The sequence below is a fragment of the Lethenteron reissneri genome, chromosome 67 (genome assembly GCF_015708825.2).
Source record: "Lethenteron reissneri isolate LAM-NWPU_2019-01 chromosome 67, ASM1570882v1, whole genome shotgun sequence".
In the NCBI taxonomy this organism is placed as follows: domain Eukaryota; kingdom Metazoa; phylum Chordata; class Hyperoartia; order Petromyzontiformes; family Petromyzontidae; genus Lethenteron; species Lethenteron reissneri.
The window spans coordinates 4279607-4307259 of record NC_083845.1 but is presented as its reverse complement, the minus strand read 5'-3'; the positions used below and the strand labels follow the sequence as shown (position 1 = coordinate 4307259).

General features: G+C 50.7%; 1 protein-coding gene across 1 annotated transcript; it reads right to left on the bottom strand.

Moving 5' to 3' along the window:
* LOC133360109 (zinc finger protein Gfi-1-like) lies at positions 1 to 27653 on the bottom strand. Its single transcript, XM_061578694.1, has 8 exons — positions 27544 to 27653; positions 25144 to 25395; positions 21498 to 21554; positions 18490 to 18725; positions 17301 to 17438; positions 13230 to 13395; positions 12252 to 12449; positions 1 to 59 (listed from the first exon to the last, which is right to left on the bottom strand). The coding sequence occupies exons 2-8, from the start codon at positions 25262 to 25264 to the stop codon at positions 1 to 3; spliced, it is 975 nt and encodes a 324-aa protein (XP_061434678.1). The 5' UTR covers positions 25265 to 25395; positions 27544 to 27653.

The window sequence follows — 27653 nt, the reverse complement described above, 5'->3', positions numbered from 1 at the left end:
TCAGTCACAAGGGAAGTTGAGTCCGACGTAATCCTTGGGGCCCATTTGGTCACTGTCCTCTGCCGGCTGCGGGGCGAGGGGGTTCGGGGGGGGGCAAGGGTGTTGCCGGGGAGGGGAGGAGCGGGCAGTGGTGGGGTGGGGGGGCAGTGAAGGGGATGGGGAGTCGTGGGGGGTTGGGGCAGAGTTCATTAAGAATACCTACTGCACATCTGTGGGAAAAAAAGCTTTATAGCTCATCGGATTCCTCCGGTGTGAATACTGATTCTGAGATGTGCAAGTAACGGGCTGTGTGAATACGGTTATCGTCTTTATTCGCAGACCAAGGCCATACGCGTTTAATCCGTAGGCTTCTTGGCGAGCAATATTACGATTGATTTTGGTATCTACAATTGCGTGTCGTATAAAAACCCTCCTCCACCCGGCACGGCCAACGAATGAAGTCTCGTGATGAACAAACGTGCCCGAGTTCATCACTGGCGTCAGCTGTGGTGGAGAGCGATCTCGCAAAATGTTATGAATTGGGGACGACGTTTCGGTGATGGTGACAACCGGCACCGTCAGGCGATACAGAAACGGCACAATTCTCGATGCAGCAGCCGCGCTATGGGAATGTCGATGTAGTCCAGGGGTGTCCAAACTTTTTGCAAAGAGGGCCAAATTTGATAAAGTGAAGATGCCCGGGGGCCAATAGTTCCTTTTAACATGTTTTTAACCACAAAAGTTACGTGAAAATACACACTGTTATAAAAAATTGTCATTGCCACAATTACCTTTATTTTTCAAATGACAATGTAACCAAATATAAGCCACTCAGGCAGATGTGAACAACTCTAAAAACACAATTCTCCCTTTCATTCAGTCAGATAACATTGAACAAATTGTATAGAATACCTTAAATTTCCATGAGTTAAATATCTTTGCCTCATGAACATTTTAAACAGGAGTTAGAAGTAATGCAAAGTGGTCTATTATCATTAAACTTTAAAACAAGTGAATTTTGCCCTTGTCTTTTACAAGATATTTCAGAAGCAATAGTTTGTGTCACATCTACAGGTACATAACATCAACAGTTATAACCAAATCTTGTTCAATAGTTTAATAAAACAAGTGCCATAAGTCCCAGTGCATTAGTGTACTTTAGGCTTTTCACTGTTAATAGTGACAGATGTTACCGTTCAGAACACTCAATTTCAGATTGATCAAGAAACAGATAACTTGCTGACACTAATGAGAAGGGTGATACTGAGATCTAGATTTCAGTAAAGAGACCAGGTCTGGCTTGAGGGCAGTGGTTGAGATGCGTAAAATGTCACGCAAGTGGGAGTCACTCATCCTTGACCTCAATCAGTTCTTGTTTAAGTTCATGACTGAGAATGTTTGCTCACACAAATATGTGGAGCCGAATAAGCTCAGCATTTTCTTAGCGAATTACCGCATTTATGGAAACCTGCTTTTGTCCAGCTGCCGGTAAAAGTCGAGAGAACTCATCGTCACACTGCAGCTCAATGAGCTCCAGCTGCAGTTGTGGAGGAGCATCATCAGGGTCCACGGAGAAGGAGAAGAGAAAAGCATAATGTCCTTTTAAATAACTGCAAAGTCCCGAAAGCGTTTGTTAAATTCCACAGAAAGAGATGCGATAGCTGTTGCGTAACTCTTCACTTGCGCACCGATGTTGTCCTGTGGGAAACTGTCAATGACCTCTTTCAAAGCTGGGAAGTGCGCAGTGCAGGGCTCTGTTTGGGACAAGTGTCTTGGAAAAGTTGCAGTTTGGTTCCAATGGCCTTGATGTGAGCGTATAGCTGGCTCACCACTGCATCTCTTCCTTGAAGATTAACATTCAGCGCATTCATATGCTTCGTTATGTCAACCAAAAAGCCAGATTTGCCAGCCATACAGGTTCGGACAGTTCTTCCATTGGTTGTCCCTTCTCACCCAAAAAATGTCCAATTTCCTCTTTGAGAGAGAAAAATCGCTGCAGTGTGGACCCCCGACTTAGCCACCGCACATTGTTGTGATATATTACGTCACCGTATTCAGCCTGGATGTCACGCAAGAACTGCTGAAACTGTCGGTGGTATAGAGCTTTAGAGCGAATAGAATTGATTGCCTTTGCCACTGGTTTCATAACATCGACAAATTTGAGATGTTTGGCGCAGAGAGCCTGCTGGTGAATGATAAAGTGAAGTTTAATAGCGTTACCATGCTTCTTCGCTGACTTTATTGCAGATCAGTGTGGACAATCCACTTCGCTCGCCAGCCATGGCAGGCGCACCATCGGTAATGATCCCAGAAACTTTACTCCATATCATCAACAGCTTCACAAACAGAAAATAATAAATCTGTTCCTCTAGTTTGCCCTTTAAGGCTTTTGAGGTCAAGCAGCTCATCTGTCACGTTCATGTTGTCATCAACTTCTCTTAAAAAAATAAGTAGTTGTGCAGAGTCAGATGCATCGGTACTTTGATCGCAGGCTGATGAGAAATAATCAAAAGCCACTCCCCTGTCCCCCAGTTGTCTCTGAATATCTGACGATATGTCCTCAACTCTCCATGCCACAGTGTTGCGTGCCAGGCAAACATTCATAAATTCTTGCTTCTTCTCGGGGCAAATGTTTTCCACCATTTTCATGACACAGTCTTTGATAAACGCACCTTCAGTAAAAGGTTTGCCATGTTTAGCTATTAACATGGCCACTTCGTAGCTGGCTTTGGTGATGTTTTCCTTTGACTCACAAGCCCGTGTGAAGAATCGCTGTTGCGATGCCAGAGCAGCTTGGAGTTGCTTCACTTTTTCAGCGCGGTCACTCCCTGTTAGCTTGTCGTATGTTGTAGCATGTTTAGTCTCGTAGTGTCTCTTTACGTTGAAATTCTTAAACAAGGCAACCGTCTCTTTACAAATTAGACAAACACAATTGCCTCGATTTTCAGTGAAGAAGTATTGTAATTCCCACCGCTCCTGAAAGCGGCGGCCCTCACTGTCAACTTTTCTCTTTTTTTTTTGCAGTCGCCATGGAAAAAATTACTCGAGAAGGGTTCGCGGCACGGATGCAGAGCCAGATAGCATTAGAATGGTGCTGCCACCATGTGGTCAAAGGAGGAATTACAGCTTTAAAATTTTATGATTTATTTATTCTGACAGAGCTAGCGAGCCATAAATAACACAAGACCAAAGCTGCGGGCCGTATGAAATCTGACCGCGGGCCGTGATTGGCCCGCGGGCCGGACTTTGGACATGCCTGATGTAGTGGATGGTGTTTTGGTGGCGCAGTGGTTAGCGCAACGCGCTACCAACCCAACGATCCACACCTGTCACGTGTGTCACACAGCTGTCACGTGTGTCACACACCCGAAGCTTGCCATGACGTAAGGGACCGTGGTGATTTACAGCCAACGTCAGTTGAGTGTGGACAATTAGACCCAAGCCGAAACATAACATATAAAAAAGAATGTTTAAAAATATATATTTTATATTTGCAATGATATAATATAGTATTGTCATTAATATGACATAAGTATACGAGGTTTGCAATCGATACCACATTGGGAAGTGGGTTAAATTGAGTTACAAGATTTGAGGATACGACAACAACAACAGACAGTGAGTTAAACTAAAAGCGTGTAAAATAATTACTTTCACCCTAAAAACACCATTTAACACATTTGCAGGATTCACCCGTGAACAGCAATGCAACAATTCCACGTAAAACTACCACCAAATGAGCGTGCACATTATCAGCAGATTACATCATAATGCCGGGTACTATAAAATCTTGTTTTTTGTTTGACCAGATAAAGCACAAATGATCACTCTACGAAGTGGCTTATCATGCGGAAATTTATAGCAGCCAAATACTCTATAAGCGCATAACGTTGATTCTAAATGTGGAGGGAAAAACCGGAGGACCCAGAGAAAAATCCACGCGACCGCACGGAGAGAGACACTGCAGACACCAAATATACAGCAGCAGGTATCAGGGTCGGGATAGAAACCACGACCTCCTGTATGCCAGGCGAGATAGTTAACATCTCATAGCCACCGGTATGATGATGAGGGAGAAACACGCAAACTTCAAATATACAGCAGCAGGGTCGGGATCGAAACCACGACCTCCTGTATACCATGCGAGGTAGCCAACATCTCCTAGCCACTGTGATGATGATGATGAGGGAGAGACACGCAAACTTCAAATATACAGCAGCAGGCGTCAGGGTCGGGATCGAACCCACGACCTCCTGTATACCAGGCGAGGTAGTCAACATCTCCTAGCCACCGTGATGATGATGAGGGAGAGATACGCAAACTCCAAATATACAGGAGCAAGGCGTCAGGGTCGGGATCGAACCCACGAACTTCTGTATACCAGGCGAAGTAGTTAACATCTCCTAGCCACCGTGATGATGATGAGAGAGAAACACGCAAACTCCAAATATACAGCAACAGGCGTCAGGGTAGGGATCGAAATCACGACCTCCTGCACACCAAGCGAGGTAGTTAACATCTCATAGCCACCGCGGCTCCCCACGCGCGCTCAGGATGACAGGTGCCCCTGCCTGCTCCTGCGTGAGAGCGGTGACGCAGCGGTTAGCGCGCTGCGCTACGAACGCTTTAAACGCATGGCGTTGATTCTAAATGTGGAGTGAAAAACCGGAGGACCCGAAGAAAAATCCACGCGACCGCACGGAGAGACACACATGCAAACTACAAATATAGAGGCATCATGGTCGGGATCGGGCCCAAGAACTCCTGTACAGCAGGCGAGGGAGTTAACATCTTACCATCGTGGTGCGCTAATCTCTTATCTCCATAATAGTGTGTACATCCGCAGTGGAAAAGCCATCAGGTGTCCACATCATTCGCTGCTGCAGCTGCCATGGATCGTGATCAGTTGATGCGATTGAGCAGTTGCGTCCCAAAAGCTTCGCGGCCGACGAATCTAAGCCGGTGGATCTCCTCCGACGGGCGGCTCTTATATCACGAGGAGGTCATTTATATTTTATTTAATATATATATTTGTTACACATACAGGGTGCTTAAAAAAATGTGAACACTTCCGAGAAATTGGCAATGATACAACGAGAAATGTGCTCCCTCCGGAGCTCTGGAGATCACCTGGAGGAGATTCCAGGCCATGCGTTGACAACGGTGGCGAACAAGTGGTGAGACTCTTTGGGGCCGTCCATAAATTACGTCACGCGATTTTGGAAGATTTTTGACCCCCCCCCCCCTCGTCACACGGTGTCACAAAAAGTCAGACCCCCCCACAAAGCTCCGTTCCCCCCCCCCCCCCCCAAATAAAACATGCTTCAGATCACTTTAAACTATTGTCATTTTCTTGGTTCTTTCGGTAAAGTCAAGTAGAAGGGAAATAATAAAATAATATAAATAAAACAATAAAATCATTCTCATGACGTTTCGGCCACAACGCAAGCAGCCGTCCTCAGGTGAAGAACAGGTCTGTCGTATTTAATGCGTATTTAATGTGGCGCTGCACTCTGATGTTGTAGGAGAAAACATTTATTAAAAAGTCAATTTAATTAAGTAGAACGTGTTGTCTACATTTATTTAAAGTTGCGCATTTTGATGTGACGTCACATTTCTCAAACACCCCCCCACCCTCGTCACACATTGTCACAAATATCTGACCACCCCCCCCCCCCCCCCTAGGTGCGTGACGTCATTTGTGGATGGCCCCTTTGACTTTTTGAAGCTATTAACATTACATATGTTATCGTGTTACAGTGTATCATTATTATCCGTTCTTTTTTCATAAAAACGATAGTCCGATATAACAAGTGTTAACATGTTTTTGAAGCACTCTGTGTATAGCAAGCGCCTTCACTAAAGGCGCATAACGTAGTTTAATACACATACACACACAAGCAAAAGTTGGCAGCAGAGAATGGTTGAGATGGCAGGGGCCGTGCAAGGGTCGGGGAATGAGTGACCGCGATCAATGGCTACTTAGGGGGTCACGGAAGGGTGCAGGGGGGACGGGAAGCAGTGGAGGGGAGGGAAGCGAATGGCCAATGCAGAAGAGGTGTACGTTCTGTATGTACTGAGCGTTGAACTTCTTTCGCAACGTACGTAGCCAACCCGTGCTAATTATAGGTGCGGGTGGGGGGGAAGGACAAACCAAACAGAGCAAGGTGAGCTTCAAGAGACTTCTCGTGACCTCCCATCTGGTTTTGCCAAGCTTCATCATCATCATCATCGCCATCATCACCACCACGATCATCACCACCGCCATCATCACCATCAGGACTGAGGGTTGCATTGTTTGCGGCGGCGGCGTTGACACTGGGATTCCGACATCGGAGCTCATGCGTGATGGTGGTTGGGGGGGAGGGGACATCCCCGCCCGCCCCCACCCACCCCAACCTCGTCCCGATTCTCAAAACCAACAATGAGACGACGTCAAACACGTGAGCGCGAACAATGCACGCGGGTGCCGTCCGCCGATTCTGATTGTTGAGGGCAAACAGCCGGGCTCCCGCCTTTGGTCTCGAGTGGCTTCGGGGCTGTTGCGAGGTTTCAGGTTCAATTCCCGCAAACCCCGGGGGGTGTGGGGGGATTTCGAGAGCGCACACACAGCTGGCGCGGTGGGGCGAGCAGGTGACGTGGGCGATTCGAGCATGACACCTCTCGCGAATGGAGCAATCGACCTGGCACGCGACATTGCGGCGGTGGCGGCGGCTTTTTTAGGGGGGGGCTGCTCGGCCATCGAACGAAAAGGGGGGCGGTGGTCGTCGCTGCGTCGATTCTGCGGCGGCCGTCTGGAACTCTCTTCCCTTCCGATTGTTAGGAAGCCCACCGGGAGCTGCGCACTTTGAAGTCATCGTCGTCTAGATTGACGAAACTCATTTCGTTCGAGCTGCCTTTGTGTGTGTTTAGTTTGTTGTCCTTCCCTCGCACCTGCGATGAGCACGGTTGGCTACGTAGGGTGCGAAAGAAGTTCAACACACACGCACATAATGTTTGGTTATACCCCCCCCCGTCCCTCCTCCCGCATTACCACAGCCCCCCCTCCAATGCCCAAACCCAGCCTGAGACAATAGCTGGATGGCCGTGGCGGATTGAGCGCGCGGCTCGCCTCAAAGAGAACAATGCAGCCATTAAAGCAGTGTTTGTTTGGCCGTGGTGGGTGTGGGTTTGTTTTTGAAATTTATTATCATCACAATTGCTTCGGCTGTAGCACTGATCCAAAGGCGCAAAACACCAAGCGGCCAGCAAGACATCGGCACTCTTAAAGTGTGGAATTCGGTCGTTGGTTTTTTCGGTAAAGTAACGTCGAAAGAAAATAAATTTAATAATAGAAGACGACGTTTCGATTGCAACACAAGCAACCATCATCCGGTAGAACTAAATTTGAGAGAGAGACAAAACACAGACACGGAGACACACAGACAGACACACACGCACAGAGAGAGAGAGAGAGACAACACAAAGAGAGACACACAACATATGTCTATGTGTGTCTATGTTGTGTGTCTCTCTCTCTGTGTCTCTGTGTTGTCTCTCTCTGCTTGTCTGTCTGTGTGTCTATGTTGTGTCTCTCTCAGTGTGTCTATGTTGTGTCTAGCTCTGTGTGTCTCTGTGTTGTTTTTCTCTGCTTGTGTGTCTGTATGTGTGTCTTCGTGTTTGTGTTTTGTCTCTCTCTCAAATTTAGTTATACCTGATGACGACTGCTTGTGTTGCAATCGAAACATCGTGTTCTATTATTACATTAATTTTCTTTCTACGTGACTTTACCGAAAGAACCAAAGAGTAATTCCTGCAGTCACGAAAGCTTCAAATCACGTGGAATTCATGTTTTTTTTTAAAATACCCCTACAACAAAATACAAAATATATACAAATGAGCGTTTCGCATTAAAACAAAAAAAATGTCAGCGGTGTAAGCGCAGGTCCTGAAGAAATTCGGTTCTCTGCACGTGGAGAGAAATACTCGGATGTCACGGGCCGCCAGTGCCGGACACGCGCAAAAGTGAAGACGCTCCGTTGCTAACGTTTTGAACGTCTGTGGATGGTGAGGTTTGAGTCATCCGCCCTCGGATGAATCCAGCAAAGCATACACCGTGGACCCTACGACGCAACAAAGACAAAAGATCCCCCGTATAACCTTAACAGACTATTGGGGCAAGTTGCTGTTAGCGGGCAACACCTATTAAGGTTGGGTGGCCAGCACCACGCGCGGCCGCCTTTGTCTCCCAAAATGGCGATGTTTACACACCGCGCCAGGTATTCATTTAAGGCCCAGTCGACCCAGGGGAGGCCCAGCAACGGTTTGGGTAAAATCGTCGCAGGTGTTGTTGGCCGTGAGCGGGAATCGAACTCAGATCTCTGGGTGCGTAGGGCAACGCAGCGCTAACCGCTGCACCACCGCTCCCCACAATGGTGCAACAGAACACGTTGAGACGTATGCAATAAATGGCTCCGTCAGGCACTGCTGGTCTCCGCTTGTCTTTTATTCAGGTTCTTCTCCGCACCCCACTGGTCTCCTCCTCGGACAAGCGTCGTCTCTCGCGTGCCCCGCGCACGTTCCCTCTCGCGTGCCATGCACGCCTCTTCCGTTAGCTCCTCTACTCCCGCACTCTGCTGGCCGACGGCGTGCTGAGGTCCTTCCGCCACGTGGCCGATGGCGCGGATCTCTCTCTCACCACCCAACGTGTCTCAGACTCTAAACTTCCCCGACTGCCCCGATCTCTTCCGGGCTCCCACTTATATACATTCCCCCCACGTGACCCTGACTTCTCCCCTTCCGGATCGTCAGATCCGGCCTTCCATACTACCCCACTGGCTCCGCCCCCATTCACCTCGCCTCCCATTGGAGCCGAGGTGAACGGTGGACCCTCCCACACGCCCCGCAGACCAGGCTCCGCTCCCCAATACCCCGGGACGTGTGATTGGACCAGAGCCCAGCAACAACCCCATTTACGCTTGCATTACACGTAGAGTATTAGTCTGGCTTCATTGCGACCTGCTCCATACTCGCATTCCATGCACAGACGAATATCAGTTTCATTTTCAGTTTCATTTATTAGGTCTAGCTCTGTGAGCCATTCGGCTCTTGAATTGGGTGCAACCGCAACAAACAAAAAACATGAACAAGAAAACATCTTCAAGTGACTATGCGCAAACAGACAAATCCAGGAAAAAAACTGCAAAGTCTTCCAGAAAAAAAGCACCGTACACCAACGCTGTGCACAAATCCCAGTGGGATGCAAGGCAAACAACAACAACAACAACCACAAGACAACTTAGATTACAGCCATCATTCTAACTCCGTACTACAACAAACAAACATGGCCAAACCAAAACAACTTTTCGAAATCACCAAAATAAAGCCATAAAAGCAATTTAACAGTGATCATAGGAACTGTGACCGAAATTTCACAATAAACGACATAAACAACATGTACCACCAAACCCTGCAGCCATAGCTGGCTGCATGAGTCACTCCACAACAGCAGGAGCATCAGTAGGAGTCATAATATATGTTTTTGGGTCAAATCGCGTTATTTATAAATGTGTCGTAACCCTCCACCACCCGACACGGCCAAACAGTAAAAAATGTGTCACGTTTTTTCATAGGACAAAATTAAGAAGTGAATGATTTTGTCCTTTGAAAAACGTGACACATTTTTTACTGTTTGGCAGTGTCGGGTGGTGGAGGGTTACGACACATTTATAAATAACGCGATCTGACCCAAAAACATATATTATGAATAATATTGGTCGCGAAAGCCTACGTGTTAAACCATCAGTAGGAGTATCTACATTTTTCAAATGCACCTTTAAAGATCAGCACACTAAATCAATATGGAACTTCACATAGGAACCACGTATATGCATGGACTGCAAGTGCACACGGTGGCCCGAAAAGTCAAGGCACGTGAAGCTATATTCTTTTTAACAAATCACAAAGGGTCATTTAATTTATTTTAGCAAATTATCACGAATGCATGATGTGAAATTAACGTAGGACTCTTTTTTTAAGATCGCAGGTGTAATTACAGGTGTAATGAAAATAAAACAAAAAATAAGAAATCACGACGTTTCGATCGCAACACATATCATCCAGCAGTGGAAATGCTGAACCAGCGAGAGAGCTGTTACAACAAGAGGTTATTTATGTTATTTTTGGTTTTATTAATTTTTCTACCTACGTGACTTCACCAAAATAACCGAAGAGTATGGATTCCTGCAGTCACGAAAGCTTCAAATCAAGATTACCGGTGGAATCTTTCTTCACCAATTATGTTTTACGTCTCTTTATTTTGGTGATTTCGAAAAGTTTTTTGGTTTGGCCATGTTTTGTTTGTTGTAGTACGGAGTTAGACTGATGGCTTTAATCTAAGTTGTCTTGTGGTTGTTGTTGTTGTTTGACTTGCATCCCACTGGGATTTTTGCACAGCGTTGGTGTGCGGTGCTTTTTTCTGGAAGACTTTGCAGTTTTTTCCTGGATTTTTCTGTTTGCGCGTAGTCACTTTAAGATGTTTTTTTGTTCATGTTTTGTTTTTTGTTTTGTTGCGGTTGCACCCGATTCAAGAGCCGATTGGCTCACAGGGCTATACCAAATAAGCTGAACTGAACTGAATTAATTCACGGTTCCATGGTAGATTTTTGCGAACGACGGATGCGGGGTGACCCCTCCACAGGAAGAAGAAGAAGAACCGTAGCTATTAAATAACAATAATATATATATTAAATCTCACTTAAAGAATAAACAATTAAAATAAATTAATTACAGTGCTTTGTTTATTAAATGAAATAACATAATTTGCCCTGAAATTTGGTAGCAAGTGACAGAGCAGCGCTCATAGAGCCAGACTGAGACACATTTGGGGTTATCGGGGTACAGTGTTGCTATATAATAGCTCAGTGGGCCTTAACTGGTGGTGTAAAAACAAAAAACCATGTTGCCCCGAGGCTGGGGGAAGCGAGGCTATGAGACCCATTTGAGATAATTGCCTGTGTACAGCCTCCCCCCTTTGTCAATCTGTGTTTTAGCCTCCCCGTGTCCTTCGGTAAATATATTAGACTAGAATACCCACCCACCCACCCACACCCCCACCAACACCCACCCACATCCACCCACCCACACACACACCCACCCACACCCACACTCACTCACGCCCACTCACACCCACTCACACCCCCACCCACACCAACCCACACCCAACCACACCCCCACCCACACCCACCCATGTGTCTCCCCCTGGGGGCTGGCGGGGTAGGTGGGGGTGAGGGAGGGAGGGAGGCAGGTAGGCAGGTAGGGAGGGAGGTAGGGAGGTGTGGGTCCTGGGAAGGTTGCTCTCATGCTCTTCGCTAAAACTGCACAAGCCACGGCAGCAAGCAGCACGAAGAGCGGAAGGTACCTTGATGCACAAATGGAAACATTAAAAAAAAAACTGTCCATTGGTGTTGGACCAAAAAACGCCTTTTGGCGTCATCTGGTCCAAAACCAATGGAGACTAGGCTCTAAGGAAAGCTGTCTCAGGTGTGGACCAATCAACTTCAAGGACAGTGCATATCATTACCATTATCAGAGTTTATTTTTGTTTGCATTTTGACTGCTTGTGTTGTGGTTATTGCAAACATGATGCCTTGTATAAAGGTGTCAGTTTTGTACCAGTTTAAAGGGTAAAAACCTACTACTACCCATAGACTCAGCACTGCCCATAGACTCAGCACTGCCCATAGACTCAGCACTGCCCATAGACTCAGCACTGCCCATAGACTCAGCACTGCCCATAGACTCAGCTCTGCCCATAGACTCAGCACTGCCCATAGACCCAGCTCTGCCCATAGACTCAGCACTGCCCATAGACTCAACACTGCCCATAGACTCAGCACTGCCCATAGACTCAGCTCTGCCCATAGACTCAGCACTGCCCATAGACTCAACACTGCCCATAGACTCAACACTGCAGTCCATAGACTCAACACTGCAGCCCATAGACTCAACACTGCAGCCCATAGACTCAACACTGCCCATAGACTCAGCTCTGCCCATAGGCTCAGCACACAGGTGATACACACACAGGTGACACACACGCAAGTGACACGCACGCAGAATCACAACCAGAATATTTATTTCTACCGGAGGAATCCGACGAGCAATGCGGCTCTTTTTTCACACACGTCCAGCAGTCTCAGATGATGTCGCCCCCCGCGCCTCCCCCGCGCCCCTCTCGACCCCCACGACCCCCACGACCCCCTCGCCCCCCTCTCCCCCCTCGCTCCCCTCGCCCCCCTCGCCCCCCGGGACCCCCTCGCCCCCGTGCTGCGCGTCGCGGTGCCGCCGCAAGTCGACGCGGCGCTGGAAGCCGCGGCCGCAGAGGTCGCAGGCGAAGGGCTTGAAGCCCGTGTGCTTGCGCGAGTGCGTGATGAGGTTGGAGCTCTGGCTGAACGCCTTGCCGCACACGGAGCACTTGTGGGGCTTCTCACCTGTGTGTGTGTTTGCGGGGCAAGGAATACGATGGGGGGGGGGGGGGGGTCGACTCAGTATGTACCATCTGTGTCTATGTCACGTGTGTGTGGCTAAAGCACAGCAAGTTGGCACAGTAGGGGGCACAGGTGGTGCATCAGCCAGTCATCTCGGTCATCTCAGTCAGTCGACCCGTGGCACCTGGGTCTGCCCCGTGACCTCCTGCCAGCGAGCGTTCGTTCGACACTTAATGTGGCCTCAAGGTGCACATGGCCTGGCACAAGCGTCGTGGTGACGTCACCGCCACTTAGTGGTGAATGGCGGTTGTTGTTGTGGTGGTGTGTGTGTCTCATCTGTGTGTATGAAGGTGTGTGTGTAGTTGCGTGTGTGTGTAGGTGTGTGTGTGCAGGTGTAGGTGTGTAGGTGTGTGTGTAGGTGTGCGTGTGTCTCACCTGTGTGTATGAAGGCGTGTATGAAGGTGTCTGTGTAGTTGCGTGTGTGTAGGTGTGTGTGTGCAGGTGTAGGTGTGTGTCTGTGTAGGTGTGTGTGTAGGTGTGCGTGTGTCTCACCTGTGTGTATGAAGGTGTGTATGAAGGTGTGTGTAGGTGTGTGTAGGTGTGTGTGTAGATGTGTGTGTAGGTGTGTATGAGTAGGTGTGTGTGTAAGTGTGCGTGTGTCTAATCTGTGTGTATGAAGATGTGTATGAAGGTGTGTGTGTAAGTGTGTGTGTAGGTGTGTGTGTGTCTCACCTGTGTGTATGTGTGTGTGTGTAGGTGTGTGTAGGTGTGTGTGTGTCTCACCTGTGTGTATGAACGTGTGCTTCTTCATGTCGGACTTCTGGTGGAAGCGCTTGCCGCAGTAGGCGCAGGGGTAGGGTCTCGTGTCCGAGTGGATGAGCAGGTGGGTGGACAGCGTGGACGAGCGCTTGAACGCCTTGCCGCAGATGTCGCACGCGAAGCTGCGCTCCTGCACACACGGCAGCCAACCACACAGCCACTCAACCACTTAACCAACCACATAACCACACAGCCACTCAACCACACAACAAACCACATCCACTTAACCAACCACATAAACACACAACCACTCAACCACTTAACCACACAACCAACCATACAGCCACTCAACCACTTAACCAACCACATAACCACACAACCACTTAACCACACAACCAACCACACAACCACTCAACCACTTAACCACACAACCAACCACACAACCACTCAACTACTTAACCACACAACCAACCACATAACCACTCAACTACTTAACCACACAACCAACCACATAACCACTCAACCACTTAACCACACAACCAACCACATAACCACTCAACCACTTAACCACACAACCAACCACATAACTACTCAACCACTTAACCACACAACCAACCACATAACCACACAACTACTCAACCACACAACCAACCACACAGCCACTTAACCACTTAACCACCCACAATACCAGACAACCACTCAACTACTTAACCACACAACCAATCACACACCACTCAACCACTTAACCACTTAACCACCCACCAGGCCACTCAACCACTTAACCACTCAACCACCCACACGGCCACTCACTTCCTAACAGGGAAACTCACCAGCTCGACACAACCAATCAACTACAGCACAACCGCTTGACCACTCACTAATACCACCACTCAACCACTCACCAGCACCATCACTCAATCACGCAACGAGCACAAACACCCGCTCAACCAGTAACTCAACCACTCAACCAATCACCGTTCACTCTACCACTCACACCAACACTCAACAACTCACCGGCACCATCACTCAACCACGCAATGAGCACAAACACCTGCTCAACCATTAACTCTACCACTCACCATGAGCCAGTGTGGGTACTGTGTACCCAAATGCGTTTCGTTATCAAATTAACTCTTTGTAAAAAGCCATCTCGTTTTCCTCTTAATTTAATTATCCTCATCCATGTTTCGCCTGCAGTGAATTAGCACCGTATGTGTGCATCTACATTGAGCATTATTACGGTATTGTGTTGCTCAAACAATCACTTTCATTTGTTTGTCAAACACGTCGCGAATGGCATTCGCACTTCGCCCGTTCGCGTCTCGCGTTTCATTTGATTTCTACAAATCGCGGGTGCGATGGCTGTTACATCGTAATTGGTAGCTGTTGAGGCAGCGAGGTGGACCCTGATAGCGACGACAAGGCCATGGAACCAGTGACAGGACTCTATCCCGATCCCTACAGCGACTGGAGCGCCGCGGTGGCAAGATGTTAACTCCCTTGCCTGGTGTGCAGGAGGTTGTGGGTTCGATCCCGACCCTGACGCCTGCTGCTGTATATTTGGAGTTTGCGTGTCTCTCTCTTTGTCCGTGGTCGCATGGATTTTTCTCCGGGTCCTGCGTTTTTTTACCACCACATTTAGAAACGTGGCGTTGAGAGTGTTTGGCTGTTTTATATTTCCACGTCGTGATAAGCCCCTTCATTGGGCTATCATTTGCGATAGCCAGGTCGCTTCTGAAAAGGCGCTACATAGCTTAGTGCGCCCTACTTGGTATTAATTTTACATGTATATAGTTTATCTTATATTCCTGTTTGGACAACATCCGAAAAATTAGAGAGAGAAAGAGAGATCAATGTCACCGCAACCCCACGGGAGGAAGAAAAGAAAACACTTCTCAGGTGAGGACGACGATGCGACCACGAGGTGCATTCGATGGGGGACAGAGCGCCTTGCCATGGCGCTACCGCGAGCCGCCCCTCCGCTAAGCACGGGCGGCTGAGGGCGGTGCGAAAGAGATTCAACATACAAGTCAAAGACAAACAGATCCTCCGTATAGCCCGAACAGACTGTTGGGGCAAGTGCTGTTAGAGAGTAGCACCTATGAAGGCCGGCACGGCACACGAGGGGGTGGGTGGCCAGCACCAAGCCCGGCAGATTTTGTCTCAGCAGTGGCGACGTTTACATATGTCCACACGATAATGACGTCATTATCGTGTGGACATATGTAGCGTGACGTTGATTCTAAATGTGGAGGGGAAAAAACTGGAGGACCTTGAAAAAAATCCCGACGACCACGGCGAGAAAGACACGCAAACTCCAAATATACAGCAGGCGTCAGTGTCAGGAACGAACCCACGACCTCCTACGTACCAGGCGAGGTAGTTAACATCTCCTAGCCACCGTGATGATGATGAGAGAGAGAGAGAGACACGCAAACTCCAAACATACAGCAGGTGTCAGTGTCGGGATCGAACCCATGATCTCCTGTATACCAGGCGAGGTAGTTAACATATTCTAGCCACCGTGATGATGATGAGAGAGACACGCAAACTCCAAATATACAGCAGCAGGCGTCAGGGTCTGGATCGGACCCATGACCTCCTGTATACCAGGCGAGGTAGTTAACATCTCCTAGCCACCGTGATGATGATGAGAGAGACACGCAAACTCCAAATATACAGCAGCAGGCGTCAGTGTCGGGATCGGACCCATGACCTCCTGCGAACCGGGCGAGGGAGTTAACATATCCTAGCCACCGTGATGATGATGAGAGAGACACGCAAACTCCAAATATACAGCAGCAGGCGTCAGTGTCGGGATCGGACCCACGACCTTCTGCGCACCAGGCGAGGGAATTAACATCTCCTAGCCACCGGCATGAAAACTCAGCCCCCCCACGGCGTCGGAGCCGATACAATAACAGTGGACATCATCAAATAATGGGAGCAGCTGTTTAAACAGAATTGGCAGGATCTGCTTACTGAGCGTTTGCACAGAAATCGAACACCTCCTCAATTTGCAGGAATCATTGCCTCAAAAATCGTGCTTTTCTGCTCGAAACTGATTTGAGGAATTACGGAGCCAGTTTGCTGCGCACTGTGCTTTGAAACGAACTTTCGCCACCTGAGTTAGAATCCCGGACAGGGCGATAAGCACCGTGTGAGGAGCGATGCCTGAACCTGTCCCGATCACCGCCTTTAGCAGCCCGCACTGACCAGCGTATGGTCAAAAAATCCACCGTTACCGACCTGGTGTGGTGAGCAATGCCTCCACCCGGTCATGAATTTATAACAAAGGAGCTCTGCTTTCTTTGTTTACATTTTTAAATCATCTTTAAACTGCTTGTCATTGGAAGGGCGTTGAGACCACATTGCTATTGAACCTGTGAATTGCTCGAATTTGATTTTAAATCAAATAATCAACACTTTTAACCAAACAAACAGCGATTGGGACACCCAGTAACCATCCTTTTGCCGCTGTCACCTTCGTCGCTGTTATTGTGATGATGGTGGCTTCATCATCACCAGCATCATCATCATCATCATCGTGAGCAGTGCCATTACCTGCGTGTGCGTGGCGTGGTACTGCTCCAAGCTCTGTGGTGGTGGTGTTGGTGATGGTCGTGATGGTGGTGATGATGGTGGTGGTGGTGGAGATGGTGGTGGTGATGGTGGTGGTGATGGTGGTGGTGATGTTGGAGATGGTGGTGATGGTGGAGATGGTGGTGGTGATGGTGGTGATGGTGGTGATGGTGGTGGTGATGGTGATAGTGATGGTGATGATGTTGGAGATGGTGGTGGTGATGGTGGAGATGGTGGTGATGGTGGTGGTGATGGTGGAGATGGTGGTGATGGTGGTGATGGTTGTGATGGTGGTGGTGATGGTGGTAGTGATGGTGGTGATGTTGGAGATGGTGGTGATGGTGGTGGTGATGGTGATGATGGTGGAGATGGTGGTGATGGTGGTGGTGATGGTGATGATGGTGGAGATGGTGGTGATGGTGGTAGTGATGGTGGTGATGGTGGAGATGGTGGTGATGGTTGTGATGGTGGCTGTATCATCATGAACATCATCATCACGAGCAGTGCAGCTACCTGTGTGTGCGTGGCGTGATGCTGCTCCAGGCTGTGCTCGTGGCCGAAGCTGCGGTCGCAGCGAGCGCACGCGAAGGGCCTCGCCCCGCTGTGCGCGCGCCGCACGTGCACCTCAAGGCCGTGCGGCGTGGAGAACACCTGGCGGGGGGGGGCAGCAGCACACAACAGGTGCGGGGAGTCCTCTAATTACGACGATTCGACTTACGAACAGACATCTGGAACCTAACTCGTTCGTAAGTAGAAGAGTCCCTGCAGAGGCACAGATCCCACGTCTCGCGTGCCTGCCCCCATTGGAATTCCCGTGTCCAGTCCGGATTCGGAACTAGAATCGAAACTTTTTATTTTATGTTACAAGGTTGAGCTACGTATCACTTTTTCAGCAGCGACCTGGCTATCACAAATGATAGCTCAACGGAAGTGGCTTACCATCATCATCGTAAACGCGTGGTGTTGATTTTAAATGTGTAGGGAAATCCCGGAGGACCCGGAGAAAAATCAACGCGACCACGGGGAGAGAGAAACACACAGACTCCAAATATACAGCAGCAGGCGTCAGGGTCAGGATCGAACCCACGATTTCCTGTATACCAGGCGAGGTAGTTAACATCTCCTAGCCACCGTGATGAAGATGAGAGAGAGACACGCAAACTCCAAATACACAGCAGCAGGCGCCAGGGTCGGGATCAAACCCACGACCTCCTGTACACCAGGCGAAGTAGTTAACATCTCCTAGCCACCGTGATGATGAGAGAGAGAGAGACACGCAAACTCCAAATATACAGCAGGCGTCAGTGTCGGGATCGAACCCACGACCTCCTGTATACCAGGCGAAGTAGTTAACATCTCCTAGCCACCACGCTCATCGTGACAGGTGCCCCTGCCTGCTCCTGCGGGGGAGCGGTGGCGCAGCGGTTAGCGCGCTGCGATACGAACCCGCCGACCCGAGTTCCATTCCCGGGTCCTGGGCCTTCCCCTAGGTCGACTCGGCCTCAAGAAAATGAATAAATATATAGTGTCCCGCTGCCCCACGTGTCAAATATCGGCATTCGGTGGGAACAACAAAATTGTCCGGGAGCGCCATGCCGGTCGTCGTCGCTGCTTCTCCTCGCTGACTGCACTTGCCCCAACCACCTGCTGAGGCTACACGGTGAGGGTGGGGGTAGACCCTTTGCCATTGCCCTTGCCTCACCTTTTTGCACTGCACGCAAGTGCAGGCCCCGCCGTGGAGCAGCAGCCGCGCCCTCAGCAACTCGAGCCCCGAGCCGGGAGTCGAACCGTGACCCCGAGGTCCCTGCGACCTCCACCCTCCTCCAGCCTCGGGGGTTGTGACCCAGCCGGGGGGCAGGCGCGGGGCGGGGTGCAGGTGGAGGAGAGGGGGTGGGGGCCCCAGGGCGGGGGGTGCCGCTGGGAGCTGGGAGGGTTCGCCTGTGAATGGGGTGGGGGCGCGGAGGGATTTGGGGAGGGGGTGGGGGGGGTGGTAGAGGGGAGGTGGGGAGAGGGGGGATAGAGGGGGGATAGAGGGGGGGGGGCGTGGGGATAGGGGGGATAGAGGGGGGTGAGAGGGGGGGTAGAGGAGGGATGGGGAAGGGGGGTAGAGGGGGCGTAGGGGGACGGGGGATAAAGGGGGGGGGGGGTGGGGAGAGGGGGAATAGAGGAGGGATGGAGAGGGGGTAGGGATAGGAAGAGGGGGGATAGGGGGAGGGGGCATCAGTAGATGGTAATTATTGTGGGGGGCACTGATGTAGTCGTAGTCTAGGGGGCCCGCAACCAAAGCATTCCCTTTGGGGCGTGGGTGGTGGGGGTTGAGGTGGGATTCGCTAATGAAAGTAACAACCGCCCATCACTATTGCATGAGCCACAATGCACTGCGGTGGACAACGAGACGCTGGCGGTACCCCACGAGTCGGCGTCACGAGGTGGTGGGTGGGATTGAGATCTCACACGAAACTATATTATTGTCCAGCTATGTACGTGTGTGCGTGTGTGCGTGTGCACTATGAACCCGGCGACGCGGGTTCGATTCCCGCTCACGGCCAACACTGGTGACGATTATCTGAACCGGTCCTGGGCCTCTCCTAGGTCGACTCAGCCTCAAATGAGTAGCTGTATAGTAAACATCGCCACTGGGGAGACAAAGGCGGTCGGGCGTGTTGCTGGCCACCCACCCCCTCGTGTGCCGTGCCGGCCTTCGTAGGTGCTCGCTAACAGCACTTGCCCCAACAGTCTGTTAAGGCTATAACGGTGAATCTTTGTGGGGTTTTTTGGTGTGTTTTGAACTTCTTTCGCACCGTACGTAGCCAACCGGGCTAATCGGAGGTGCGGGGGAAGGCCAGATGAGCTCATGTAGCTCGTTTCGAGAAGCGACCTGGCCGCAAATGATAGCCCAACGAAGTGGCTTATACCATCGCGTGCAAATTTATAAGCAGCCAAATAATCTAAACGCGAGATGTTGATTCTAAATGTGTAAGGAAAAGACCGGAGGATCTGGATAAAAATCCACGCGACCACGGGAGAGAGAGAGAGAGACACACACACACAAACTCCAAATATACTGCAGCAGGCGTCGGGATCGGGATCCAACCGACTACCTCTTGTGTACGAGACAAAGGGAGAAACCTCCCCCCCTCCCCCAGAATTGGGGGGGGGGGGGCTGTATCACCCGAAACGTCACACACACGGTGGGGCAGGTGTCGAACTGTGAACACGTTCTCTGTGGCCCGCGACCAGAGCTCCTGCTGCTGCTGCCTCTTCCCCGAGTTACACGGCACCGCTGACTCAGAACAGCCCAACACACTAAATTAATACGGTGGCTTAGGAGATGTTGACTACCTTGCCAGGTATACAGGAGGTGGTGGGTTCGATCCCGACCCTGACGCCTGCTGTATATTTGGAGTTTGCGGTGTCTCTCTCTCTCTCTCATCATCACGGTGGATAGAATATGTTAACTACCTCGCCTGGTATACAGGAGGTCGTGGGTTCGATCCCAACCCTGACGCCTGCTGCTGTATATTTGGAGTTTGCGTGTCTCTCTCTCTCATTATCATCACGGTGGCTAGGAGATGTTAACTACCTCGCCTGGTATACAGGAACTCGTGGGTTCGATCCCGACCCTGACGCCTTCTATATATATATTGTTTTCCCTCCACATTTAAAAACATGCTTTCTTGACTTGCTAAAACTGCCCACGTGTTGATCAGCCACTTCGTTGAGCTATCATTTGTGGCCAGGTCGCTTCTGAAAAAAGAGCTTACGTAGTAGCGCATGGTTTATACCTTGTGAAATACAATTTTAAATACAAATTGTTGCCTTTGTTTGCCTGCTCTTGTTACCGACTTCATCCTCGACCTGAACAATGCCCCCCAATGTGGAGTCGTGTTGATGATGCGAACGTGGGTCGGGTCGTTACGGCTGAGCCGGCGCTGCTGAGATGCCTAGGTTCCATTCCGGGTTCCAGCTGCTGCCCGTTTTTAAACGGCGTTCTCAAGTGTTGCTAGTTGATGGTGTCAGCCTGGTTATTAATGACTCACATAGAGATCCATAGACTCACACAGAGAACCATAGACTCGCACAGAGACACACAGACTCACACGGAGAATCATAGACTCACACGGAGACTCATAAACTCACACAGAGACGAATGAACTCACAGAGAGACCCATAGACTCACAGAGAGATCCATAGACCCACAGAGAGACCATTGAACTCACACAGAAACCCATGGACTCACACAGAGGCCCATGGACTCACACAGAGACTCAAGGACTCACACAGAGACCATTGAACTCACACAGCGACCCGTAGACTCACACAGAGACTCATAGACTCACATAGAGAGCCATAGGTCTCACAGATATAGTCATATACTCACATAGATACCAATAGACTCACAGAGAGACCCATATACTTAAGTAAAGACCCATAGACTCACCACGCAGATACTCATAGACTCACATAAAGACCCATAGACTCACATAGAGATCTCCGGTATTTTCCTCCACATATAGAAACAATGTCCGTTTAGAGTGATTGGCTGCTACAAATGTTGACGCGATAAGCCACTGAGTTGAGCTTTCATTTGTGGCCAAGTCGCTTCTGAAAAAAAGCTAACATAGCTAAGGGGGCATTGCCCAGTAGAAAAAAAAAATACCCCACAAAAATAGTAAATAATAAAACTCGACTCGCATATAGGAAGGATACCTGGCTGGGGTTCCTGCTCCCCCGATCTGGGACTCCGAATCCCTGGCCACAGCTCCCCTGGAAGATGGGGAGGGAGGGAAGGGTGGGAGACGGGGAGGGAGGGCAAGGTAGGAGAAGGGGAGGCGCGGGTCCAGGTGTGAACGGTGAACGCGCAGACCCCCATGCAGATTTGTTGCTCACGATACGGCTGACAGAAATGGGTCTCCACCACCATAGAAGGGGTGAACCCCTCTGTAGACGCTGTGGCGTAACTACGTGGGCGTTTACACACCGCGTCGGGTACTCATTTGACGCTGAGTCGACCTAGGGGGAGGAGGCCCAAGACGGGTTCAGATATAATCGTCACTGATGTTGGCTGTGGGCGGGAATCGAACTCGGGTGGGCCAGGTTCGTAGCACGGGGCATTACCCGCTACGCCACCACTCCCCACCACCACCAGCAGCGTAGCCACCACCCCCCACCACCACCAGCAGCGTAGCCACCACCACTACCAGCATAGCCACCACCACCAGCGTAGCCACCACCACCACCGTAGCCACCACATGGGCGGCAAGGCGAGGTTTAAAACAATTAGGCTTGAAAAGGTTTAAGTAGAAAAACCTCAATATCCCGTCGGGCCAGTTAGGGTGAGGTTTTGATGTTTATTTTTAAAAGACGCCATTTTGTTTTTTGCAGGAAGTCTGACTGAAGTAACAGACTGCGGAGGGCCGGAGCCGGGAAATGAGAAATCTTGGCATTACCTGAGTTACTAGTGTCATCAAACGAACTCAATTTTCACCGCGAGCAGCATCATGGATCAGGACCTGGATGAGGATTTACTCGATTTCAAACAATGTGATAGTGATGTCGTAATTGTGATGGGGGAGAATTCAGTGGCCAACGCGGAGAAGGATGGAGTGGCTGACGAGGCGCCGGCGAATGCAGGGAAGGCCAGAGGACACTCGATAGGCCAGTTTTGGCACGACTTCACCGATGATCCGGAACCGCACAAGTTGAAGAGTGCCGTCTGCAAACATTGTCACATCAAATTCAACCATCACAAGGAGAGTGAGGAGGCAATGAGGCACCTGAATGCATGCGCCGCTTTTCGGAGGGCAATGAATGTCACCGAGATAGATGATCGTCCCGAGTGGCATACGTCGAACAAGAAGCGGGTGAAGACATCGAAGGCAAGCGGCAGCTCAACTCCATCTACATCGAATGCTTCGTCGATGAAGCAAGGATCGATCAAAGATCACCTAATACCAAAGCTCGATAAGCGAACGAAGGAGAAAGTTCGAGCAGGCCACAGCAATGCATTACTTTTCTCAGGCGACATCGTTCCAGCGGGTCGAAGAGGAGAACCTGGTAATCGCTGTGTAGGCCCTTCGCCCAGATGCGGTGCTGCCGAACAGGACAAGGCTGGCCGGACCATTGCTCGACAGGGCGTACATCGACATGAAGAAGAAGGTTGACAGCATCCTGGACAATAAGCCCGTTTGCCTGACATCTGATGCGTGGATCAACATCAAGAATGATCCGATTGTGAACTACATGGTCACATCGCCATCCACAACGTTGTTTCTCGAGTCGGTGTCCACTGGAAAACAGGGCCACAACGCTGACTGGATCGCCTCGGATCTTCAACGTGTGATGGCGTCCCATAAGAAGACTACATTCGCTGGCGCGGTCACCGAAAACAAAACATCCACCAACAAGAATGCGTGGGAACAGCTCTCGACGGCTCACCCATCCTCCTATTTCAAAGGCTGTAGGTCGCATGGTCTGCTTTGCTTGTCAAGGACATATTCTCTTCCACGAAGATGAGGAAAGCCGGCCAATCAGAACACACATACCCGATCGACTATCTGTTCGAGTACCTGCTTGAGTTCATCGTGGGGTGCAAGGATACGGTCAAATTGTTTCACCACAGTCGTGTTCTCAAGGCAACTGCAGGCTGAACAGAAGATCGCTGGCGTTCGAGCGTTGGTCCGGCCGGCTCCTACACGTTGGGGAACGATCAAAGGCTGTTGCGAGACACTGTTGTCGTCGGAGAGGATTCTGCATTCCATCGTCACAGCTCGTGACTTCATCAGGAGGACGGCAGCTCAGAAATCCGAGCGCATGTGAATCAAGACCGTCATTACGAGCGACGACTTCGTCTCTCTGTTGCAGAAATCCCTCGCCATTGCCACGCCCATCGACGCATTGATTGTTAAATATCAATCCGATTCCGTATCAGTCACTGAAGTCTTGCCGGATTTTCACACAATCCCCTGCTGAGTTTGCCAAGCTGCATGAAGACGGTCATGCGACCACTGAAGAGATCAACTACCTCATCAAGTTGACAGCAAGTCGCTTTCAGTTCATGTACGGAAAGGCCCCCATGGACTGGCGTATCTGTTAGATCCTCGCTTCATTGGAGAGGGCTTGAGCCCGGCTAATCGAAAAGAGCTGGAGAACGTCTTACTGGAGACACCGACCGACAATGAGATGGCGGTTGAAGACGAGAGGCGCTCTTTACGCAGCTCATCGAGTACATCATCTCGGCGCAGCAGGAGAAGGATGCCGGTGGGTTTAGATTCATTACGCTGCTCAAGGGACGTAAGACACCTCGGCAGTATTGGAAGTCTAACGGCGTGGCCTGGCCCGATCTTCAGAAGATCGGCGTCAAGCTGTTCACGATGGCGACCTTCCTCTGCAGCCTCGGAGTGTAACTTCTCAACTATGGGCTTCATACACAGCGAGCTCAGGAACAGCTTGGCGCCCAGTTTGGTGGAGAAGTTGGTCTACCTCGAGAGCAACTATGGGGCGTTCGCCGAATGCAGTTCGATGTCCGAGGGCGATGACATGGACACGTCGGAGGAGGACTCCTGCTGATTTGGGAGTATTGCGAATAAAACCATGAGGTTTATTAAAGTTTGTTAAGGGTTATTAAGGTTTGAACCTTAAACCTCAAATTCGGATGTTAAAGAATTAGGTTTTTTTCACCCCTGATCCACCACCACCAGCAGCGTAGCCACCACCAGCAGCGTATCCACCACCACCAGCGTAGCCACCACCACCAGCGTAGCCACCACCACCACCAGCGTAGCCACCACCACCACCAGCGTAGCCACCACCACCATCAGCGTAGCCACCACCATCAGCGTAGCCACCACCACCACCAGCGTAGCCACCACCACCACCAGCGTAGCCACCACCACCAGCGTAGCCACCACCACCATCACCAGAGTAGCCACCACCACCAGCGTAGCCACCACCACCACCACCAGCGTAGCCACCACCACCATCAGCGTAGCCACCACCACCAGCGTAGCCACCACCACCATCACCAGCGTAGCCACCACCACCAGCGTAGCCACCACCACCACCAGCGTAGCCACCACCACCAGCGTAGCCACCACCACCACCAGCGTAGCCACCACCACCAGCGTAACCACCACCACCAGCGTAGCCACCACCATCAGCGTAGCCACCACCACCAGCGTAGCCACCACCACCATCACCAGAGTAGACACCACCACCACCAACGTAGCCACCAGCAGCAGCAGCGCCACCGCCACCTTTAGCTAGGATTTAAATGCCTCTCAGCGATGTAAGGGCGGCGTTCGCGTGAGATCTGTCGTGCAACTTGGGCCGCTGAGTGCCATTACTGGTGCCGTACCTGTGGCCGCAGCGGCAGCATCGGCAGCGGCATCGGCAGCGCCGGACAGAGGGCGCAGCAGCTGCAGCTGCGGATGAGCGCGGCGGACCGCGCGCGTCTTGACGAGGAACGAGCGCGGCATCGCCTCCTCCTCTCTCCTCCTCCTCTCTCCTCCTCGCCCCTGTCTGATCTTTGCTAGCTGATGACTCTGCACCCACCCGCTTCCTTGCGTGCGTTGAACTTCCTTCGCACCAGCGCGCGTAGTCAACCGCTCTAATCGGAGATGCCGAGGGAAGGGGGGGGACAAACTAAACACGCGCGCACGCAAAACTGTTCGAAACCAATGAGTTTGTCAATCCTAGACGATTATTTTAAAGTTCGTAGCACCACGTCTGTTGCTAATATCGGAGAGAAGAGCGTTCCAGACGGCCGCAGAAGCTACATCTGACAGCTTCCTCCTGCTGCCTGATTCCTCCTGCTCCAGTCTCTGCTCCTCCCTCTGTTCTCTCCTCCTCCTCCTCGTCCCGGGCCGAGTCACCTGTGGTGGTGTAGGGTCACAGCACCTGTCCCCCACCTGTCTGCCTGTGTGTGTGTGCGTGTGTGTGTGCGTGTGTGCGTGTGTGTCTCATAGGTGCTACTCGCTAACAGCACTTGCCCCAACAATCTGTTAAGACTTGTCGGGGGATCTTTGTGTGTGTGTGTCAGTCCACCTGTTTGTGTGTGTTTCTCTCTCTCTCTCTCTGCGTCTGTGTGTCTCTGCGTCTCTCTGTATGTGTGTCTGTCTGTGTGTGTGTCTCTTTGACCCTGTGTGTGTGTCTCTGTGTGTCTGTGTGTTTGTCTCTCTCTGTGTCTGTGTCTTTGTGTGTGTATCTCTGTGTCTCTGTGTGTGTGTCTCTGTGTCTCTGTGTGTCTCTGTGTCTCTCTGTGTCTCTGTGTGTGTCTCTCTGTGTCTCTGTGTGTGTCTCTGTGTGTGTCTCTCTGTGTCTCTGTGTGTGTCTCTGTGTGTGTCTCTCTGTGTCTCTGTGTCCCTGTGTGTGTCTCTCTCTGTGTCTCTATGTGTATCTGTGTGTGTGTCTCTGTGTCTCTCTGTGTCTCTGTGAGCTCCGTGCTGCTCACACCAGGCGCATGGAGCGCGTGGTGAGCCCAGGGGCTCGGTTCGCATTCTCTGGGGCTCGCTCCGGGCACCTCCCAGGGCACCCCCCCTCACCCTCCCCTCACCCCTCACTCACCCCTCACTCTCCTCTCCCTCACCTCTCTCGCTCCCTCACTCTTCCCTCTGCTCCCCACTCTCCCCTCTCACTCGTGGCTTCGATCCTGACACTGACGCCTGCTGTATAATAGTTAGAGTTTGCGTGTCTCTCTCTGTCTGTCTCCCCGTGGCCGCGTGGATTTTTGTTTGTCTGACTCCACATTTGGAATCAACATCGCGCGGTTAGAGTATTCGGCTGCTACACTTTCTCCACTCAACGATGATGATGATGAGACACATTCGTCGAGCTGTCATTTGCGGTAGCCAGGTGGTCGCTTCTGAAAAAGAGTGACACAGCTCAGTGGGGCCTTACCTGGCGAAATACATTTATTTATTATTATTTTTAGTTTAGAATGACCCAGGCTCACGCACGCCAGCCACCCTCTCCCTCCTCTACCCCTCCTCATCCTCCTCCTCATCGCCCCCCTCCTCGCCACCTCGTTCGCTTCACGTGTCGCACACTCAGCACTGCATCGCGCGGCGCTTTCAGACGCACTGCTTCCGCGGCCGTCTGGAACGCTCTGCCCTTCCGATGTTCGGAAGCCACTGGAGGAGCTACGCACTTTTAAATCATCATCATCATCTAGATTGACGAACTCATTCCTTTCAGACTGCTGTTTGTGTTCTAGTTTGTTGTCTTTCTCCCGCACCTCCGATTAGCGCAGTTGGCTACGTACGGTGCGAAAGAAGTTCAACATACACAAAGACAACGATCCTCCGTACAGCCTATAACAGACTGTTGGGGTAAGTTCTGTTAGCGAGCATCACCGATGAAGACCGGATCGGCCATCTGAATGTGGCGTTGTAAAGTTGTTGACTCCGAATCTACACCAGCAGCAGCCATGCGAAAGCAGAAGAAGAGACTCATAGACACTCATAGAGATCCAGACTAATAAAGACCCACAGAGACTCATAGATACCCATGGAGATCCAGATGAATAGAGACACAGAGAGACTCATAGGCAACCATAGAGATCCAGACTAATAGAGACCCACAGAGATCATAGACTCTCATAGAAACCCAGACTAATAGAGACCCACAGAGACTCAGAGACACCCATAGAAATCCAGCCTAATAGAGACACACATAGAATCAGAGACCCCTATAGAGACATTATAGCGATACAACTCGGCTGGCTGCTTGCGCCATGGTTATCTGCTGGCTCTGCCACCTGAATGTGGCGTTGTAAAGTTGTTGACTCCGCATCTGCATCAGCCGCCGCACGAAATTTAGCAGAAGATGTAGTAGAAGATCGTCGTCATCATCGTCCTGACCCCCCTC

Coding starts and splice junctions, on each gene's coding strand:
- LOC133360109 (XM_061578694.1), bottom strand. CDS start 25,264: ATGCCGCGCTCGTTCCTCGTCAAGACGCGCGCGGTCCGCCGCGCTCAT. Junction 17,439..18,489: donor CTTGCGTGCAGTGCAAAAAG/GTGAGGCAAGGG, acceptor CCCCCCCGCCAG/GTGTTCTCCACGCCGCACGG. Junction 60..12,251: donor GGTCCCGGGGGGCGAGGGGG/GCGAGGGGAGCG, acceptor CGCAGCCGGCAG/AGGACAGTGACCAAATGGGC.